At 42.8% G+C, this 17,502-nt stretch overlaps 1 protein-coding gene across 1 annotated transcript in view; it reads right to left on the bottom strand.

Moving 5' to 3' along the window:
• Positions 1–2,237: 2,237 nt before the first annotated feature.
• otog (otogelin) overlaps positions 2,238–17,502 on the bottom strand; it is a 39,590-nt gene continuing 24,325 nt past the window's right edge. The window contains exons 31-56 of the mRNA XM_067249423.1: positions 16,483–16,761; positions 14,213–14,330; positions 13,783–13,862; positions 12,338–13,304; positions 10,740–11,114; positions 10,225–10,585; positions 9,828–10,005; positions 9,516–9,667; positions 9,231–9,320; positions 8,944–9,130; positions 8,478–8,698; positions 7,896–8,034; positions 7,529–7,717; positions 7,057–7,266; positions 6,735–6,839; positions 6,411–6,515; positions 6,177–6,278; positions 5,945–6,043; positions 5,795–5,835; positions 5,631–5,706; positions 5,293–5,471; positions 4,757–4,861; positions 4,476–4,595; positions 4,281–4,326; positions 2,554–2,633; positions 2,238–2,438 (exon numbers count right to left, since the gene is read on the bottom strand). Of these exons, the coding sequence (XP_067105524.1) occupies positions 2,238–2,438; positions 2,554–2,633; positions 4,281–4,326; positions 4,476–4,595; positions 4,757–4,861; positions 5,293–5,471; positions 5,631–5,706; positions 5,795–5,835; positions 5,945–6,043; positions 6,177–6,278; positions 6,411–6,515; positions 6,735–6,839; positions 7,057–7,266; positions 7,529–7,717; positions 7,896–8,034; positions 8,478–8,698; positions 8,944–9,130; positions 9,231–9,320; positions 9,516–9,667; positions 9,828–10,005; positions 10,225–10,585; positions 10,740–11,114; positions 12,338–13,304; positions 13,783–13,862; positions 14,213–14,330; positions 16,483–16,761 (4,805 nt within the window). The remainder of the gene's footprint in view (positions 2,439–2,553; positions 2,634–4,280; positions 4,327–4,475; positions 4,596–4,756; positions 4,862–5,292; positions 5,472–5,630; positions 5,707–5,794; positions 5,836–5,944; positions 6,044–6,176; positions 6,279–6,410; positions 6,516–6,734; positions 6,840–7,056; positions 7,267–7,528; positions 7,718–7,895; positions 8,035–8,477; positions 8,699–8,943; positions 9,131–9,230; positions 9,321–9,515; positions 9,668–9,827; positions 10,006–10,224; positions 10,586–10,739; positions 11,115–12,337; positions 13,305–13,782; positions 13,863–14,212; positions 14,331–16,482; positions 16,762–17,502) is intronic.

The following is a 17,502-nucleotide window of genomic DNA, read 5'->3' as shown; positions in this document are numbered from 1 at the left end:
CCCAATGTTCCAGGAGTAGACAGCTGCAGGGGCAAATTACATTGCACTTGGGGGAAGGGTGTGTGTGTGTGTGCATGAGTGTGTTAGTTTAAAAGTGAGAGGGGATAAGGGGAGAGATAGAGACAAAGCATGAATGTGTGTACTCGTCTTTGTGTGTGTGTGTGGTTTGGCTCACACTCTTTAGGAATCAGCTCTGAGGTTTAAGGGTGACCCTCAAGGTTAACCCTTTTTCCAGTGCAACTTTAAGAGAGTAGAATGAGCCGTTTATTGTTTAAGATGGACAGGTGGCTGCTGGAGGTGCTGTGCTTTTGTGGCGTATATATTGGCTCTTCTGTCTGGCTGTTTACCTGAATCAATCAATTTATAATCTCTTTCTCACATTTGTCACATCTCACATCTTATTTTATCACACACTTAATATGTATTTTAACTTAAGAATAAGACCCACATATCACAGATCACCTGGAAATACATCAATCAACATTAGCTTTTTTTTCAGGACACTTTTATTGAAAAGCCCAATTTACATTTAGTATGGTACACATTCAGTTAAATTGCACTCTGTGGATGCTTTTAATATTTCCTTTAACAATTAAATGTGTAATTAACTCATCCAATAATTAACCAATCCAATAATTTACCAATCCAATCACCTACTGACACCTACGTTTTTCAGTAGAAAACAATTATCCTACATTTGTATCCAGATTTTCCAAACATTCTTCAGTTTTTTATGTGAAACAAACATTTTGACACTAATATTATAAAGGGAATGCAATTTGACTAGTGGTTTGTCATAAAATTACATTTTCTGATCAAGACAAACACAATGGATAATACGTGAAAATAATATACCCAAATTATCTTTCATATATATTTTGGTATTCAACATAATCAAAACATGACGGACATATGTCCGAACTGTGCAATAGTAATACCTATAGTTATAACATAAGAACTGCTATGTAATTACTTGGTACTACACAAAGGGTATTACACAAGTGAAACAAGGAAAATGGATATAGGAAAATTATGGTTTTCAATGGAAAGTGGAACCAGAAAGTTGTGCTACAGAAAAAAGATTGAACCAAACATCCAATTTTCCTCTTGATTCCCCTCCACCATATCTATCTCACTAAATGGTGAACCATGTCATTATATAACAGTTCCTATGTTGTTTCTACAGGTATTAGTACTTACACAGGAATATGGTAAAATTACTGTTAAGCATTCCCAAATATTGAATAGGCCTGCGCTTAAGACAAAATCTAGTACAAGATAACAGTGCCAAATGCTTATCTGAAATCATGACAAGAAAAAGGCTGCACTATGTTGTAAGGAAATAAATAAATAAAGTGCTCAACATACAGTTTGATTTTCATTATTTAGCAACACCTGTCTAGCATGGGTTATATAAAGCATCTTTAATATTATGTGATAAACAACATATAATGAAGTGTTATAGTTCTAAATGTAAAACAACTATATAATATGAAAATGTAAAAATATTTTGATAAGCACAACAGGGAATTTAAGTATTTACAAACGAGGCACAACTTGAATCAATTCAATGATAAACATGGGTTCTACACAAAGGGGGTTACCTACAAAATAAATACATGTGGGGCTGTCTTTGAGAATCCTTAAAGGATAGACTACTTTGCAGAACTGTGCCTGCACCACATCATCATAAAATAGAATGGCCAAATAACCAGGTTTAGTTTTTACATAAGTTCCCCTCACTTTATACATGGCCAAATAGTCTTCTACATTGGGACAATTAACCTGTATCACACGTTTAGGTTGACTACTTAGAATGAAAGATAAGAATTCACGAATAAAACATATAAACATAAAGTGTACAGTACTGTGCCTTTTGGTTATGCAATGTAACAGTAAATCACTACAAGTTTTACTGCCAATTTTGCACCCACTACTCACTCCCTTGTAATCAACGCAAAGAGGCAATTTTATTCCCAGTCTTACTTCCACCAGCCCAAAAGCCTCACAACCTGCTACACAGAAGCATGCATATGCTCCCAGACTCCTAGTTCATCTCTGACATGCATTAGTCTCTCCATAAAAAGTGTGTGACTTAAGTGTGTGTGTATATGCGTGTCCTTTGACTGTGTTTGTTTGTTTAATTGTGTGTGTGTGTGTGTGTGTGTGGGGGGGGGGGGGGGGGTGAGGTTGTGTTTGTTCATGTGTGTGTGTTTGTGTGTGTGTGTGTGTAGACATTAAGACCACTGGCAGGAGCAGTCAGTGGGCTCCTGGATGGAGTAGCTGACCCAGGTGGAGTTGCCGTTGCAGTAGAGCTGCACGGAGCGCCGCTGGAGGCCCATCTCACGACAGCACTTGCAAAAGCGTGCATACGTGTTGATGTTGTAGTTGTAGATACTGGCCGAGGGACACTTGCCATCACATGAAACAATGTTTACCTGGAGGGAAAGAAAACAAAAATCCCTTTGAGTGCACACAGTAAAAAATATGTCTGATTCTGTGTGTTAAAAAAAATAATTGAAAGACATAAAAATGTCCCTCCTTAAAACGTACCGGTCTGTTACTGCGACAGTCATTCTTCCTAATTGTCATCCTCACTGTCACCTTCTGGCATGATTTTCCATCCTCTTTACCTGCATTGACAAAAACAAGGAAAACAGATTGGAAAGATATCCAATAAGCAGAGCGTTGAACTACTAGCCTGAAATAAACAACAAAACCAAAGAGGAAGCAATACACTGTGAGCAGTCTGTTTGATCATTTCAGATATCTGACTGTAGTGGTGTCAAACATGCACAAAATTGATTCACAATCTGTTTTAGTAAGAAATGGGTGAGAGGTTAAAAAAAGTATTATAAAAATATACAAAAACTGTAATTACAGTAAACGCCTTTGATTCAAGGATATATACATTTTCTGAGTCTGTGACGCTTGCTGTTGGTACAAGCATCGCAGACATCTTTCCCCAAATGGCTGCCAAGTTGATCATTCATAATGAGTTGAATGATACCATATGTGATATTGCACATACATTAGGTGTCTTTACAGTAAGAGCTACGTTCTACAACTTGAAGTCACACAATAGCAACAACTAAATATTCCAGACTGGAAAAACATATATATTATATATATATATATGTTATATTCAATTATCTTTGAGAAAAAACATTCACGGTTCAAAACATTCAAACATTCACGGTTGTACCTAACAAAATGTATGTTTCTAATCAGAATGTTTAGTAACGTGGCTGTACAGCTTGTTAATAGACCATGCAGAAGAAGAATGTTCATCTTAGTTTGTTTAAGAAAATATATCACTTGTTATAAGGCGATGTCATCATTTGGGTAATATGGTATGAAATCCTGTCAAATGTGTATTCAAATATGAAAAGGAAACTACTGTTATGGATATGCTGGATTGCATGGATTGCATTTCTATGCTATGCTAGTCTATGCTATGCAGTGTTTTAAAGTGTATTCTTCAATAAATTACAATACCATATTACCCAAAACTTTACCAATAGATCCCAACACCTGTGCACACCAATTCTAACAGATTAGTATCTACTGACACACTCATGCAGACATCTAAATGAATGCTGACTACTTGGCCACTACCAACAGTACATTGTTGGCAATCAACAATGCACTGCCCAGACAGTGCAAAATGGGGAAAGATTTGAGCAGTATCGTGTACGTGATCCACAAAATTCGAGGAAAATCTGATGCAACAAATGGAATGAAAACATTTATTTTCTTATTTTTTCCCACAAAATACAACACTGGACTTTTGGGCTTTGAGGTATCCTGTGGATGTTGATAGGGAGTACATTGTTGGATATCAACAATGGTGCTGGCAAGCCTTGTTCTTAAACCGTGTCTGGTACCTCGTTCACAGTTTGTGTTAACTGTAGGTGTCAAAGGACTAACAGGGAAGGGGAAGAGGGAATATCCAGTACCTGGTGGGATTGGTACATGAGGGTCAGCTTGCAGATGAACACATGAATGAAAAATCCGATGTATGCATGTTGCTATTTACTTTTCAATTATGTTGTAATAAAATTAATATATTTAAAATGTGTGTTTATTTAAAAAACATTCAGCTGATGGAGAATAGTTTAAATGCTGAGGAGAACATTTTAATGAGGTAACCAAGGGCAAACATGTATTTTGTAAAACATGTTAACAGACAATAGGCAACCACAGAACACTTCCTTGTAAGCAGGTGGTAGCTCTGTAGCTACTGTACCTACACTGTGGAATATGGAACAGATACTCACATGTCTTGCAACAGCCATCCATGTAACTTACAATGGTTCCACCAATCTAGGGTTCAAACCAGTTAGAAATGTAAATATCTGGAGTGGTAACATTCACAGTCATTAAAAAAATATACATAAAGAGTTCTGAGGCTCTGTGTCTATGTCTGCATCTATACATAATAGATGTATTCAAACTGTGTATGTGTTTCTGACCTTCATGCACTCTGTCTCGTTGAAGGGGGGGCAGCTGTAGGAGTAGGTCACCAGGGTGGGGCCTGACAGGGTGTCAGTACAGTCGTGTTTCACACAGTTGGACACCCAGGATTTCCCAGGCTGAAGAACAACATCAACATCAATAACAACAAATAATACAATGTACACTCTATTGGGTAAATTAAACTTTTATGCAGACACCAATTGGGTATGTAATGAATACAACTTGGGGAATTTAACCAGTGCAACCAATACCCGGAACTATTGCGAATCGGTCCTACCTTATAGAGTACTGAGGTACCATTCTCATTTTGGTACAGGCAAGAAATGTTCTTGCACACACCACAACATGTTGTCTGGTCTTTAGGAGGGATATATATTTGATTCTAAAACACAGAGGTAAACACATTACTACATTTGTATCAGTAGCAGAACTATCAGTGCCTGTTATCGAGGTCAAATAGATGTAGTGGAAATAACATATATGAGGGATTTATGTTACACAGTGACAACACTCATAGGAAATGTAATATTAATGCTACAGTATTGAAATGCAGTAAAATAAAAAAATATACACAAAGAATCAGAAGATCATGTCACAGGAGATATACAATTGAAGATGTTATACTGTCTGGTACAATTTTGACTGTTCCTTGGCTCTAAATACTGTAATACTAGTAGAACTGCATGCTGTACTTATGAACATTATGCACTATATTTTGGGCCTTTTAGATGAAAGTATATGCAAAATAAATCAAATGTAAACTGAAATAGCAAGCATTAGCATCAGCTAACATTTAACACATGGCCTACTCACCAGTTGGCACAGTGCGGAGCAGTTGGTGCTGGTGGTTCGGATGCGGTGGTAGCCTGTGCTGGTGTCCAGACCGCGGGTACACTGAGCGGTGTGACACACGCCGTCCTCGCTGTGCTCCACCAGGGTCTGGCCCGGTCGCATCACACCCCGCTCCCCGTCCACACACACTGCCTCGCGCACTGCACACAGAGACAAAGGTGAGAAACTGTGTTTCACACATAATCTAGGAACTTGGTTGGTATTTGGTGCTATAAAGGTGAACTAACACTAAGAACCAGGACACATGGATATTTGTATCACTGGTGTGGATTTTGCAATGTCCTTGATGTTCAACTCACCACAGTTGTATCTCTTGCAGGCACATTGGTTGACTGGGTCAGTTTGGAATGCCCTATCAAGCTGCATGGTTTCTCCCTATAACAGATACATAAACCCAATCAATACATAAAAAACAACAAGGATTGATTATGGTCTTAGTAAAAAGCGGCTGAGTTAAACCTACCATAACACATTTTGGCCTCAAGATTTTGTCACAGGCACACTCTACAAAAACACAGAAACACAAGAAGGTAAATCCTTCACTGTAGGTGAAGGTAAAGACCACCAGGTAAGTAAAGACCAATGTTTATTTGAAAACATAATGAGTCATTACCGCATGTATGCATGGGACAGCACTGATTTGGACTGGAGACTATAACAGGGGACATCCCCAGAGGACATGTGGTGTCAGGGCAACGGTACGGCTCACACACTGCACACAAACACACACACAGGAAACAATCAAGTATATAATGCACAGGTATGTGCAGAAACTGGGAGTTTGCTGGTGTTTGTGATCATTATAATGTGTATGTGTGTGTGCTTGTGAGTTTGGTAAGTCTCACCACAGTGGTATATGGGGCAACAGCGGTCTGTGCTGTTGGCATCCACCGTAAGCACCTCTCCATCCTGGCATTCTGGAATGATCTCTGTGCAAGCACCACACACTGTAAACAGCATCAAAAAGACAGAAAGTAAGTCAGAAAACACATTGAACACAGAAGCACAGAGTTGAAAGAAAGCATATGTTAATGTTTACTAAGCAGTACGTTTTGGTCTCAAATGGTTTGGTGACTCACTGCAGATGTGGGCAAGACAGCAACTCCCCTCAGTCTTTGTGGCAATGAGGGTTTGGTCTTCTCTGCATGTGGGCAGGTCTAACTCACAGAACTCAGGGTCACACTCTGTGTAATGTGCCACACAAGAAGGTCAAAGTAGTTAATTACAACTATGCACACATTAATCATCTAGCCGTTATTTGGCTGAAATGTGTAGCTTTGGTCTGTACTTGTGTGTTGAAAGGAGAAAGGGGTACTGTTGTAACAGACAGAAAATAAGGAGCAATTATACAAATCCATATTTTCTGTAATCAACAGTACCTGCGAATCCAAGGTAACACTCACCACACACATACTCAGGACAGCAGGAATCCTCTCGAAAGTAGGACACCAGCTTCTCTCCGTACTTGCACTCCAAGGGGAAGACTTCACACAGGGACTGGTTACAAACTGCATGGGCAGACAGGGCGGGATGTCGATGACAATCCAACACTGACTATCAAAATCAACTGTACAACTACATTGGTCCGTAGTGTGTGTTTTACTTTAGCGCACACTCTGTGTCCATGTGTCTGCCTTGGGTTTCTGATCCTAAAGCTACAACGGCTGGTAATAGAAGGTCTCCTCAATAGAGGCTGTCTTTGTGACGTCATTTCAGTCTGCTTACTGCAAGCCTTCTGCGGGCAGCAGCTGGTGTCATCGGCCAGGCTGATGACCATCTCCCCTGTCCGCCGACACAGGGGACTGGGTACGGTGGAGCAGTTGTACTCCACAGGGACGATGGAGTCGTTGTCACAGCGGTACATGCAGCAGCCGTCTTTCGAGGCCTTCCACACCTCGCCGTGACCGCGTGGCAGACCAGAGCTGTCCGTGCAGGCTGCGTTTCATGGGATGTGACACATCATATGAACACAGACGACAACGTAGCCTTAGCTTGTCATTCTTTTTACATTATGTATTTATTACTTAAGCAGACACTTAAATGATAACATCATAAGGTTATTGTGTAATGTAATCTAACTTGCCACACCATAATAAGCATTCTGGTATCACTTTAGAGCCAAACTAACGTCTTTTCTTCTGTTTCGATCATGTTCGTGTGCTTGCTGGCCTTATGAAATCAGGAGGCAAACACTCACCGCACTTCTCTGGAGGAATGCAGAGGGCTGAGTACGGTCGGTGGAGAAGGGTCCCCGCTGGGCACACACAGCCCTCGGTGAGGCCAGAGCACTGCTCTGGGTCATAATCAAAGTCATGGTTAGAGCAGGTCTGAGCTGTGCAAGCAGGCAAGCAGGCCTGGTAGCGCAGGTCCTCCGAACAGATGAATGCTGGGGAGGAGAGACAATATACTTTTTAAGCAAGAGAGACACCACAAAAAGTGGACAACAACATGAACTTGATAAAGTACAGTATGATAGAGTCTCTATTGAGTCTTGGTTTGACTCCATTTGACTAAAATAGAAATAAAAGGCAATAAAGAAGGCAGTAAAAATCCTCTATTCTTACGACAGTAGTCAGGACTCCTCCACTCAATGCACACGTTAAACTTGTGACAGGAGGCCACGTAGGCGGCTAGTGCCACACACGGATTGTTGACGTACTCCGCATCGCGCACCCACATCTCGCAAAATGTGGAGGGAGGAACCTACACACACGGAAGGTGACGACAAGATAAAGGATTCTTGAGACAACAACATTGGTGAATTGTGCTGCCTTTATGGGACAAAACTTGTCCCATAAACTTGTCACATTGGGCAAAAAATGCTGTCTTCAGTCAGTTGTATAGAAATGCTGTTGTTTCCCCTTTATAGTCAACTGTGTGTTTGTGTGCGTGCGTTACTGTGCACACATGTCTGTGTATGTAGTTTTTGTGGTGTGCACAGGTGTGTGTGTATGTGTGTATGTTTGGGCCAATAAAGCTGTTGCAGGGGCAAGGGAGGGAAGATAGGAGGGCTAATATGGATATGGGAGAGTTCACGGATAAAAAGTAAACAATGCTGTTATTATAGTCATGGCATGATGTTAATGATGGTCCTTACATTGTGTGCACATGTGTGTGTGTGTGTGTGTGTGTACATGTCAACCTACGAAAGCATGGCAGGACATGAAGGAGTGGTTGTTCAGCATGGACAGACACTGAGAGCAGTCGCTGGTGGAGCAGTTGACCTCACGCCGACGGCTGGGGCTGATATAGCTGGTGGTGTTAGGCACCTGCCAGCTGTCGATGAACACCCCCGGGTCCTCGCTCTCACCAACCGTGGTGCCATTGGATAGCATCAGGTCATTGGCAGGGTTACCATCACAGCAGCCTGGTGGGTGGGGGTATATGGAGGGGGGTTGGGAAGAAGACAGGAGGGTAGAGAGAGTACACAGATGACAAGGACATTATTCCAGTCATGGTCACGCTCACCTCTGAAATTCGCATGACATCTCAATAACTCAGTCTTCATGAGTGCCAGGGCCAGGTGAGCTTCTATTACTCTCCACTGAGCCACTGCGTATCATACAGATGCCAATGTACCCATAAACCACATTAACTGGATACACCACATACCACACAGTCCCATGGTGAGCAGTTTGTTGTTGTAGCTCTCTGTCTCAATGACCATCATGCCTGTGCTGTGGAACCACTGGAGCCTGAGGCCTGCTGGAGTGCGGATCAGATACATGTTGCCTGTGTCCAGGATTTCAAAGCCAAACTTCTTGAACCTTGGCTTGGCATACCTTGAGTTGACATATAACTGAGGAGGAATTTAAAAAAAGAAAATACATTGCCAAATCATATTGGTGAGGGACATCTTCTTAGACTGGATAGTGTGAGAAAAAGAAAGGGAGACTGACCCTCCTTTGCAGCCTGTTAATGATAACATGGTTGGACTGGTGGGTTATGTTCAGAGCCACCAGGCACAAGTTGGTGAAATTCCATAAGAGCTTTGGAGAAAAACATTGAAACAACAAAACCTTCAGATTTAAGATTGCTGACAACTGACTCTTAAGAGCCCAAGTTTACAGTAACTTGAGAACCCCATCCTCTGTAACTGCTCTCCAAAGTCAGTAGGTACATTGCTAATTAATACTCATAGGAGCACTGCAGCTATTTGAGGGACACTTGTGTCATGGCCTCACCGTATCAGAGTCAGAGCTTGGGCATTCTTGGACCAGCATGCTAACAGTCTCGTTTGGTAGCTGGGTCACAATGTATGAGGCTGCCTTGTAGATGGCTACACTGTTACCATCAAAGGTGATCACATTCAGGTCTGGGAAGACTGAGCAGCGACCTGGAAAGCACAGGCAACAAGATTAAATTACCTTATATATCAAGGTGTTGAAGTCAAGCATTTCAAGTATGAGACTACTTGGCCTATTCTGTCATTGAGAGATTCGGTGTTTGAGCAGAGGAATAATGTTTGAGCAGAGGCCTGTGTGTGTGTTTCTTACATGGGCAGTCCCACTGTGGACAGCACTTATCCCCATTGACCAGTATGGCGAAGCCCAGAAGGCCGCAGTTGGGAGGGGTGGAGCTGTAGGGGCAGTTCTGGGATTTGTTGAAAAGCACCAGTTGGCCGTTCACACAGATGTACTTTGTGCACTCATCAATGAACTCTGCATAAGGAGGCTGTAGAAGAAAACAAACACATTATGGGTTGTTTGGGATTTGAATACAGTATATTGATTTTGAATTCTACATTAAAATAAATATCTTCATATTTGTATACGAAACAAGGCCACACACAACATAGTCAAGTCTAGTTAGATGCAAGATTTATACTCCATATAGAAAGTGAGGCATTGAGTTACAGTATACTACAGCCGTAGAACGAAGAAAGAGACTCACCGTGCAGACCCTGGTGGATGACACCACCATAGAAGTTGTGATATTTGCTGCCAGGGTGGTCTTCACCGTGGTGTAGGGGGACTCTGGTGCTGGTGTGGGACTCAGCTCTGCAGGGGTGGTCTCCACTTTCTCGGGCTCTGGAGTGTAGGAGGGAGTGGCAGTCGGGGACAAAGTGAGGATGGTGGAAGTTGTAGTCCCTTCGGGTGTGACTTCTGTGGTAGTGACACCAGCTGTAAATGTTTGATTATCATAAGGAGGGGTCTTTGAACTCTCTGTGGATGTAATATGTATTTGTGTAGGTGTTGAGGGTTTTGTGGTCACTCCTATGGGAACCGCTGTTGAGGCTGTGACTGTGGTCAGACTAGGTACAGGAATGGAAGTAGCAGCAGTTGTGGTTGTTGCGGATGGAACAGTGGTTGTATGGTCATACTCAGAGGTGCTGGCAGTGGTAACCACTTTAGTGGATGTTCGGGCAGTGGTGATGGGAACTTGCGAGACTGTAGTTGAGGTATCACTTGGAGGTGCCGTAGGTGGGCCAGGTGTGGTTGAACTTGTTGGTTCTCCTGGAGACCTTGTAGTCAAAGAGACCCTGTCTGTAGTTGTCCTGACAGTAGACCTTTCTGTTTTTGAAGATGTAGGGGTGACCTGTGTTGTGACGGGAACCCTGGAAGTTATCTTGGTTGTCGTTACCCGGGAAATTCTTGTTGTTGGTGCCATTGTAGTCCTGGTAGTAGAGATGACTCTTGTAGTGACCCTCTCTGGGTGAGTGGTTGGTCTTGGAACTGTAGTGGAAGTTGTGTACAGTAAAGGAGACCTGGTTGAAGGTGGAGATGTTGTGGCTGTTGTGGACACTTTCACTCTTTCTGTCACTGGAGGTACTGGTGTGGTATCTTTTAATGGTTGAAAAGTAATTGGTCCAAAGGTTGTGGTTAAGGTACTTGGTGGTTCAGGTCTGGTGGGGACTGTGATGCTTGGTGTTTCGAGTAGCTGGGTTGTTAGTACTTGGGGAGGTTTCGGTGTTGTTAGTTTCTCAATCGTTGATGTTGACATCACCATGGATGAAGGCTCTGGGAAGGTTGAGATTTTTGAAGTGGTCATCGACAATATTGAAGTTGTAGTAGCGACAGAAGAAGTTGCCATTGTAATGGATGGTGAAGTGGATGGGGGATGGGGAGGGATCGGCGAGGAGGTTGTGGAGATGACTAAAGGGGTGAAAGGTTTGGGTGAAGCCTCTGCTGTGGTCACCTTCTCAGTGCTATATACGGGTGTTGAGGAAGTTTCACGATGAGGGGGCCTCCAAGGTTCAGTGGTCTTTACTGTGGTGGGACTAGCAGTAATGGGACTGGAAGTTACTGGTGAAAAAAGCATGGTTGTGGTCTCTACGGGTGACACCAGGGATGTGGTTGATGTTGTAACCATAGCCTCTGTTGAGGTTGACATGGTAGAGGTAGATGGTGAAAATTCGTCAGTTGGTAGTAGAATCTTAGGTGGTTGTGTGGTGACATGGGCGATATCGGGGGAGACAGTCAGTGTAGTATGAGTAATTGGACCACTGGTGGTGGTTGTGGTCGTTCCCCAGTCTATGGCTGTGGTCTCGAATTGGGTTGTCTCTGTAGTTCTTTCCGTAGTTGGAAGACTGACCGACCAGGAAGTTCTCTCTGTATAGACTTGCGAAGTAGGTCTAGAAGGTACTGTTGTATCAGTTATCTTCAATGGTGGAACAACAGCTGTTGTCGTGGTGATATGGGTTGTAGGTACAGGTACCGTTTTTGCCGTGGACACAGATGAAGTTTCCTCTGTTGAGACTGCCTGTTCTGAGGTGGGTGGAGTAGGAATTGTTGATGTTGTTGTAAGTAAGATATCAACAGAGGGACTTGATGGTAGCTCAGGTATAGGCATTGTGGAAGTTCTTAGCTCCGTAGGGGTTGTGTGCACAGTCTTCTCAGTGGTCACCTCAGAGAAAAGTGTTGTTGGTGTCGGACCAGTGAATGGTGTTGTTTTAAGTGTTGTGAAGGCAATGACTGGTGTGGTTGATTCTGTGGCTTGTGCTGAAGTGGCTTCTAGTGTAGACAAAGGTACAGTGTGAACTGGGTAGGCTGGTGAAGAAGAGTACTCTGTAGTAGCAACTGTACTTGTAACACCAGGAGGAAGTGATTCAGTGGTTGGTGTCTTTCCTGTTTCCACAGTGAAGACTAGCTTTGTGCTGGTCTCATTGTAGACGCCAGTGGTGGCTATGGGTAATGTAGTCCGGACTGTATCTCTGAGCGCGTCTGAAACTTCTGTTGGACGAAGGCTGGAGGTGGTTGAAATGGGAGACAAGTCCACTAAACGTGTTGTGGCTTTGGTGGTGTCCCTGGGAGGAGAGACTGTGACAGAGGGCAGTGTACTGATAAGTGTGGGCCCCTCAGTGGAGCTCATAGGCTGGACCATGACAGTGGATGGTGGGGAGGTGGTGGTAGAGGTGGTGTAGAGTGTTTCTTGGGAAGCAGTGGGACTGGTGGACGAGGTTAACAAAGTACTAACGGGGAAAGGAGAAAGTGTTGTCCTCACTGTGCTGATATCAGTAGACTCAAGTGTGGAGCTTGGAGCTGACGTAATCTGCTCCGTCGTGACTATTGGAACTGTAGTTGGAGCTGTGGTAGTTTTTACAGTGGAAACAGGCTTTACGCCCTCTGGGCTGACTGTAGGGGGCAGTGTTGGAGGAGATAGAGAGGCAACTGTACTGACGTGTGACACTGGGGCTGGAATGGATGAAGTGCTGTCTGGTAGGACCACCTTTTCAGGAACTGTTGTTGGTACACTAATAGTTGTGGTCTGGGTATACACTGCGGATGTAGCAGTGGTGAATCTGACTGTCGTGGTAGCTGCAGTGGAGAGGGCCATGCCAGAAGTAGTTATAGGGATTGGGGTGGAGGCTGTGGTGAGGGGTCCCGGTGTGGGGGAAGGGGTAGAATGTTCTGTGGAGAGGCTAGGGCTAGCCGGGGTGGTGGTGGCAGTGATAGGAATGACAGCTGCAGGTGTTGTCTCAACGCTGACTGCCGTTGTGGTAATGGGCTGCACGGCAACTGGAGGCTTAATGCCTAAGCACAAACAATAAAACAACTGTTAGCATCACTGCTGGTCAGGAGAGAAAGAGCGAGAGAAAGGGTGAGATAGAGAAAGAAAGACAGACAGAAAAAGAAGGACGTGGAATGGGGTTAAGGAGCAGGGCCAATTTGTCCCTCTATGGCCAGACTTCAACTACATCTCTCATGGCATTGGGAATTGTGGGGATTGAGAGTGTTGAGCTTGATTAAACAGATGTTATGGGTGGACATGTCAACATCTAAGAAACGTAATATCCTACAGTGATTATATTTTTTACAAACAGACCTCAAACCTATATCAAAGCACTGTATGATGGTAAGTTGGCTCTTGTAACAATACAATCCAAAGAAATATTCCACATTCTTAGATAATGAATATCCGCTCTGATATGAGAAGGGGGAAAGGAAAAGGGCCGTAGTCATAATGTATAATTGCAGGTTATTTTATGAGTCTCTAAGCTGTAGTACTCACAGTCTTCAACATGGACACATCTCTGGGTGACCTCATCCAGAACCATGTGGGCAGGACACATGGGAAGACATCCCTCCACTCTACAGAAAAAGCCACACAGCTCTGAAAATAACCCCCACGACCCAGAAAACAACTATTTCTCTAGACAAACAGTGTTATATCTAAGACTGTCTTTGGTTGTCTTCATAAGAAAGCGTATTGTTTTTGAACATCATCATAATCATCGTATAAAAATGTACAAAAAATCTAACTTTTCTTTACAGATGAATTATGTGATAAAGCAAAAATTAACAATGTGCATCTAAAATGTAAATCTCAAATTACATCACCTCTTGATAGTTTTTTTAGAAAATTGAAATGTAAAGGGTTTTGAAGGTACCGTGAATGCTGACACTGTCTATTGGTGTTATGAGGACTTAGGAAGTCTTACTTTGGAATAGTGACACATGCCCCACCCGAGGGGTCACTGCAGGTCTTGAAGCAGGGGCTGACACACGAATCATACCTCCACTGGCACCGAGGACCAGTAGGGATATCTGGAGCTGGACCTGACAGAAAACCACATATTTTAGGAATGTAAAAGAAACTGGTGATGAGTGTGAGAGATTTTGGTCATTTAACATCAATGTGGAATTCATTTTGAAATGCAACTGTTACCTATGGTCAATCCACTTTCAAATATGGTTGTGTGTGATAATAATACATGAGTTGTGTCAAATGTCATAGTTCCTCACAATGATAAGAATAGATGAAGACGTGTAACATATCACCGTGTCGAAAAAAGGAAGTGAGATTGTGTCTTCAAAGCAAATTTAGATCATCTCTTCTCTCTGTAATTTTAGCTCAAAAATTCTCATCTCCATTTAGTACCCCACTGGAGAGCTAGGGCAACCGAGCCCAACATTTGATGGTCTGGACACAGCCTAACCTCTGCGGCCTTTTCCTTCTTTGATATGCCTGGCATCCACTGCTGTCAGCGAGAAATTCTATCTGCTTTTGCATGCAGTACTGGTATGACTTTTCCATTAACTAAAACAAATGCCACCATATTTTTAGCAGTGGTAATTACTCAGCTTGCATCGGCGGCACTGTCTCTGTGAGCTGAGAGTGGTGAGAAAGAGCAAAGCACTCTGAACTTCCCTCACCCTGCACTTTGACCTGGAAGATGGTTAGTGGCGACCTGTCATGCTCACATGGCCACTTCAAAATCTTGTGGTTGACTGTTTTGTTTGGCTAAAATTAAATCAAGTGGTTCTCCCATACCTGTCCTGGGTTTGACCCTGTTTTCCACCCCTCTCTTGGTTCACCCCTACCCCCGGAGGGTGATTCTGGGTTTTAGTGAGGGCAAATCCCCTCTCTCTAGAGGGGTCTTTGTTGTAAAACAGCCTTAAGGGGGTTTGGTTGATGCCATTGCATAGCATACCACCCAACCCTCTCTCACATACACTGAACCACACAACCCCACCCACACACACACTGACACACACACAGACACGGACACACACATGGACATACACACAACATAACTGTGATTAAAGGAGCTCCCCAGCACACATCAGCCACTCGCCACTGACAAAAGCTCTCATTTTGCTCTGAGGTAGGAGTGTGCCAGTCAACAGCTGCAGAGGGTTGCTATTACAGAGCAATGCAAAACATGGCCACCCACACAAAGCACCCATTAACTGGTTAAACGGGTGTTTTAAACAAATGGCAGCACATGCATGTTAGAGGAGCTAATGTTGGGGGGTTGGTCAGTCTGTATCCCCTAGTGAAACTCTTTGTCCTGCAGCCCAGCTGTCACATAGCTCACATAAATACAGTAAGTATTGGGTTGCTTTGACTCACCCAAACATGTGAGGACTGGACATCAAGCTATGTGATCAAAGCCTGTTATGGTCCTTAGCTGCTATTTATGCTATAAACTATCTAAGTTGAATGGGGTAAAGGTTTACCAATGTTCTATCACAACAAATGTTGATTATTAAAATGCCATGCTAGTATGGAATTTGAAAGTGGAATTTAGGTTTACTTCTAACAAAAATACTGATTAAAATGTATAGTCCACTGCATCCGATGAAAGCTGCAAGCAGAATTGATCTGGGTCCAAGTTGTCTTGTCTACTGTGTCTACTTGTCTACTGTGCAATAGTTTATTATTACCTTGCACTCTATCAAATCTGTGACTTGAAGGCCTCTCATAACAAGTTGGGGAATTAACCAATTGTGCTATTATGCTTACAGCATCTGACTGCATCGAGAGATTCAGCCTATGGATTTTATTAATTGGTGAGTTACATGTACTTATCAAGTAATTCATCTTTTGAATGTTTATACAGATTCATCTTGTCACTTCACTCACACAGAGCTGTTTTATGTACTGTATATTTGCTTACTAAACATATATTTACATAGTTGAGCTATTCATTTATGTACCAAATGTAATTTATGATTGCATGTAACCAAAACCATGTCTTTTCAGGCTTATTGCTTCCTCACGATAATATTCAATTAGTTCCATAGTTTTAGATTTGATCATTTAAGAATGAGCAGTTTGTGTTGATTCTTGGACCCTTACTTAATTTATATGTAAAATATAGTTCTATATACTTACTTTTATATACTAACATATTTTAATCCACCATTGAAGATGCACACATAACCTTTCCCCCAAAGCCTCTCACACACTCTGTCACACACTGACCTGTGAGTTTGAAGAGAGTGGCTTTGCGGAAGCTGTCTGTGTGTTTATATTTCATGAGATGAACCCAGGACAGCATGTAGTGAAGGAAGAAGCCCGTTTTGGTGAAGGACTCCAACGAATCGTAACCGGTGATCCAGGTGTCCCTGTGGAGGATGAATGTTGCCTGGTCCCAGAATGCCTCACTCTCCTCCCACTTGGTCACCCTAAGACGGCCATCCTGGTCCACATGCAGAAAGTAGTTGGGCCTTTCAGAAACCTCCAACGACACCAGGGACGTGTCTGAGAGTTTGATAAGAACAGTTTGTGAGTAATATATGGGTACCATTATACTTACTGGGTAACAATGTATTATTATTACAGAATATAGTCATTTTGGAGTGGAAAGAGTGGAGCGAGTCAGGTGGCTGAGCGGTTAGAGAATCGGGCTAGTAATTAGAAGGTCGCTGGTTCGATTCCTGGCCGTGCAAAAATGAAGTTGTGTCCTTGGGCAAGGCACTTCACCCTACTTGCCTCAGGGGAATGTCCCTGTACTTACTGTAAGTCTGCTAAATGTAAAGAGTGGATAGGATTGACAACCATAGCAATAATGAGATGCAAATGCTTGTGGTACAAATAGTTTTTCTTCTGCAATACTTCAGTTAAACTACTGGGTGTCTCCTTGCTCCTATGGTTGGCAAATATCAGGTTAGCTGACAATGATATCTGCATACCAGCTATAAACACTGCTTGCTAGCTGCTGGTAACACCTCTTGGCTGACTTGCCAGTGGTCTCAATAGTTTGACTGGTCGAAGGATCAGGTTTCTGTATTAGCATTTGGAAATCTGATTCTCAGAAGCTGCTTGCCAATTAAGAGTCAACGTAAGGCTATCTTGCAATCTGTGTTTTCGCTGGGCAAACCAACTCATTCCAAACACAGTCCAAACCAATAGCAACAGTGGAAGAGGAGAACATTGTCTGTTTGGCATTCAGTGGAGCCTATTAACCAATGGAAATGTTAGAACGCTATCTGAAAACCACGA

The sequence above is a fragment of the Osmerus mordax genome, chromosome 13, assembly GCF_038355195.1.
Source record: "Osmerus mordax isolate fOsmMor3 chromosome 13, fOsmMor3.pri, whole genome shotgun sequence".
In the NCBI taxonomy this organism is placed as follows: Eukaryota; Metazoa; Chordata; class Actinopteri; order Osmeriformes; family Osmeridae; genus Osmerus; species Osmerus mordax.
This window is presented reverse-complemented; position numbering and strand designations above follow the sequence as displayed.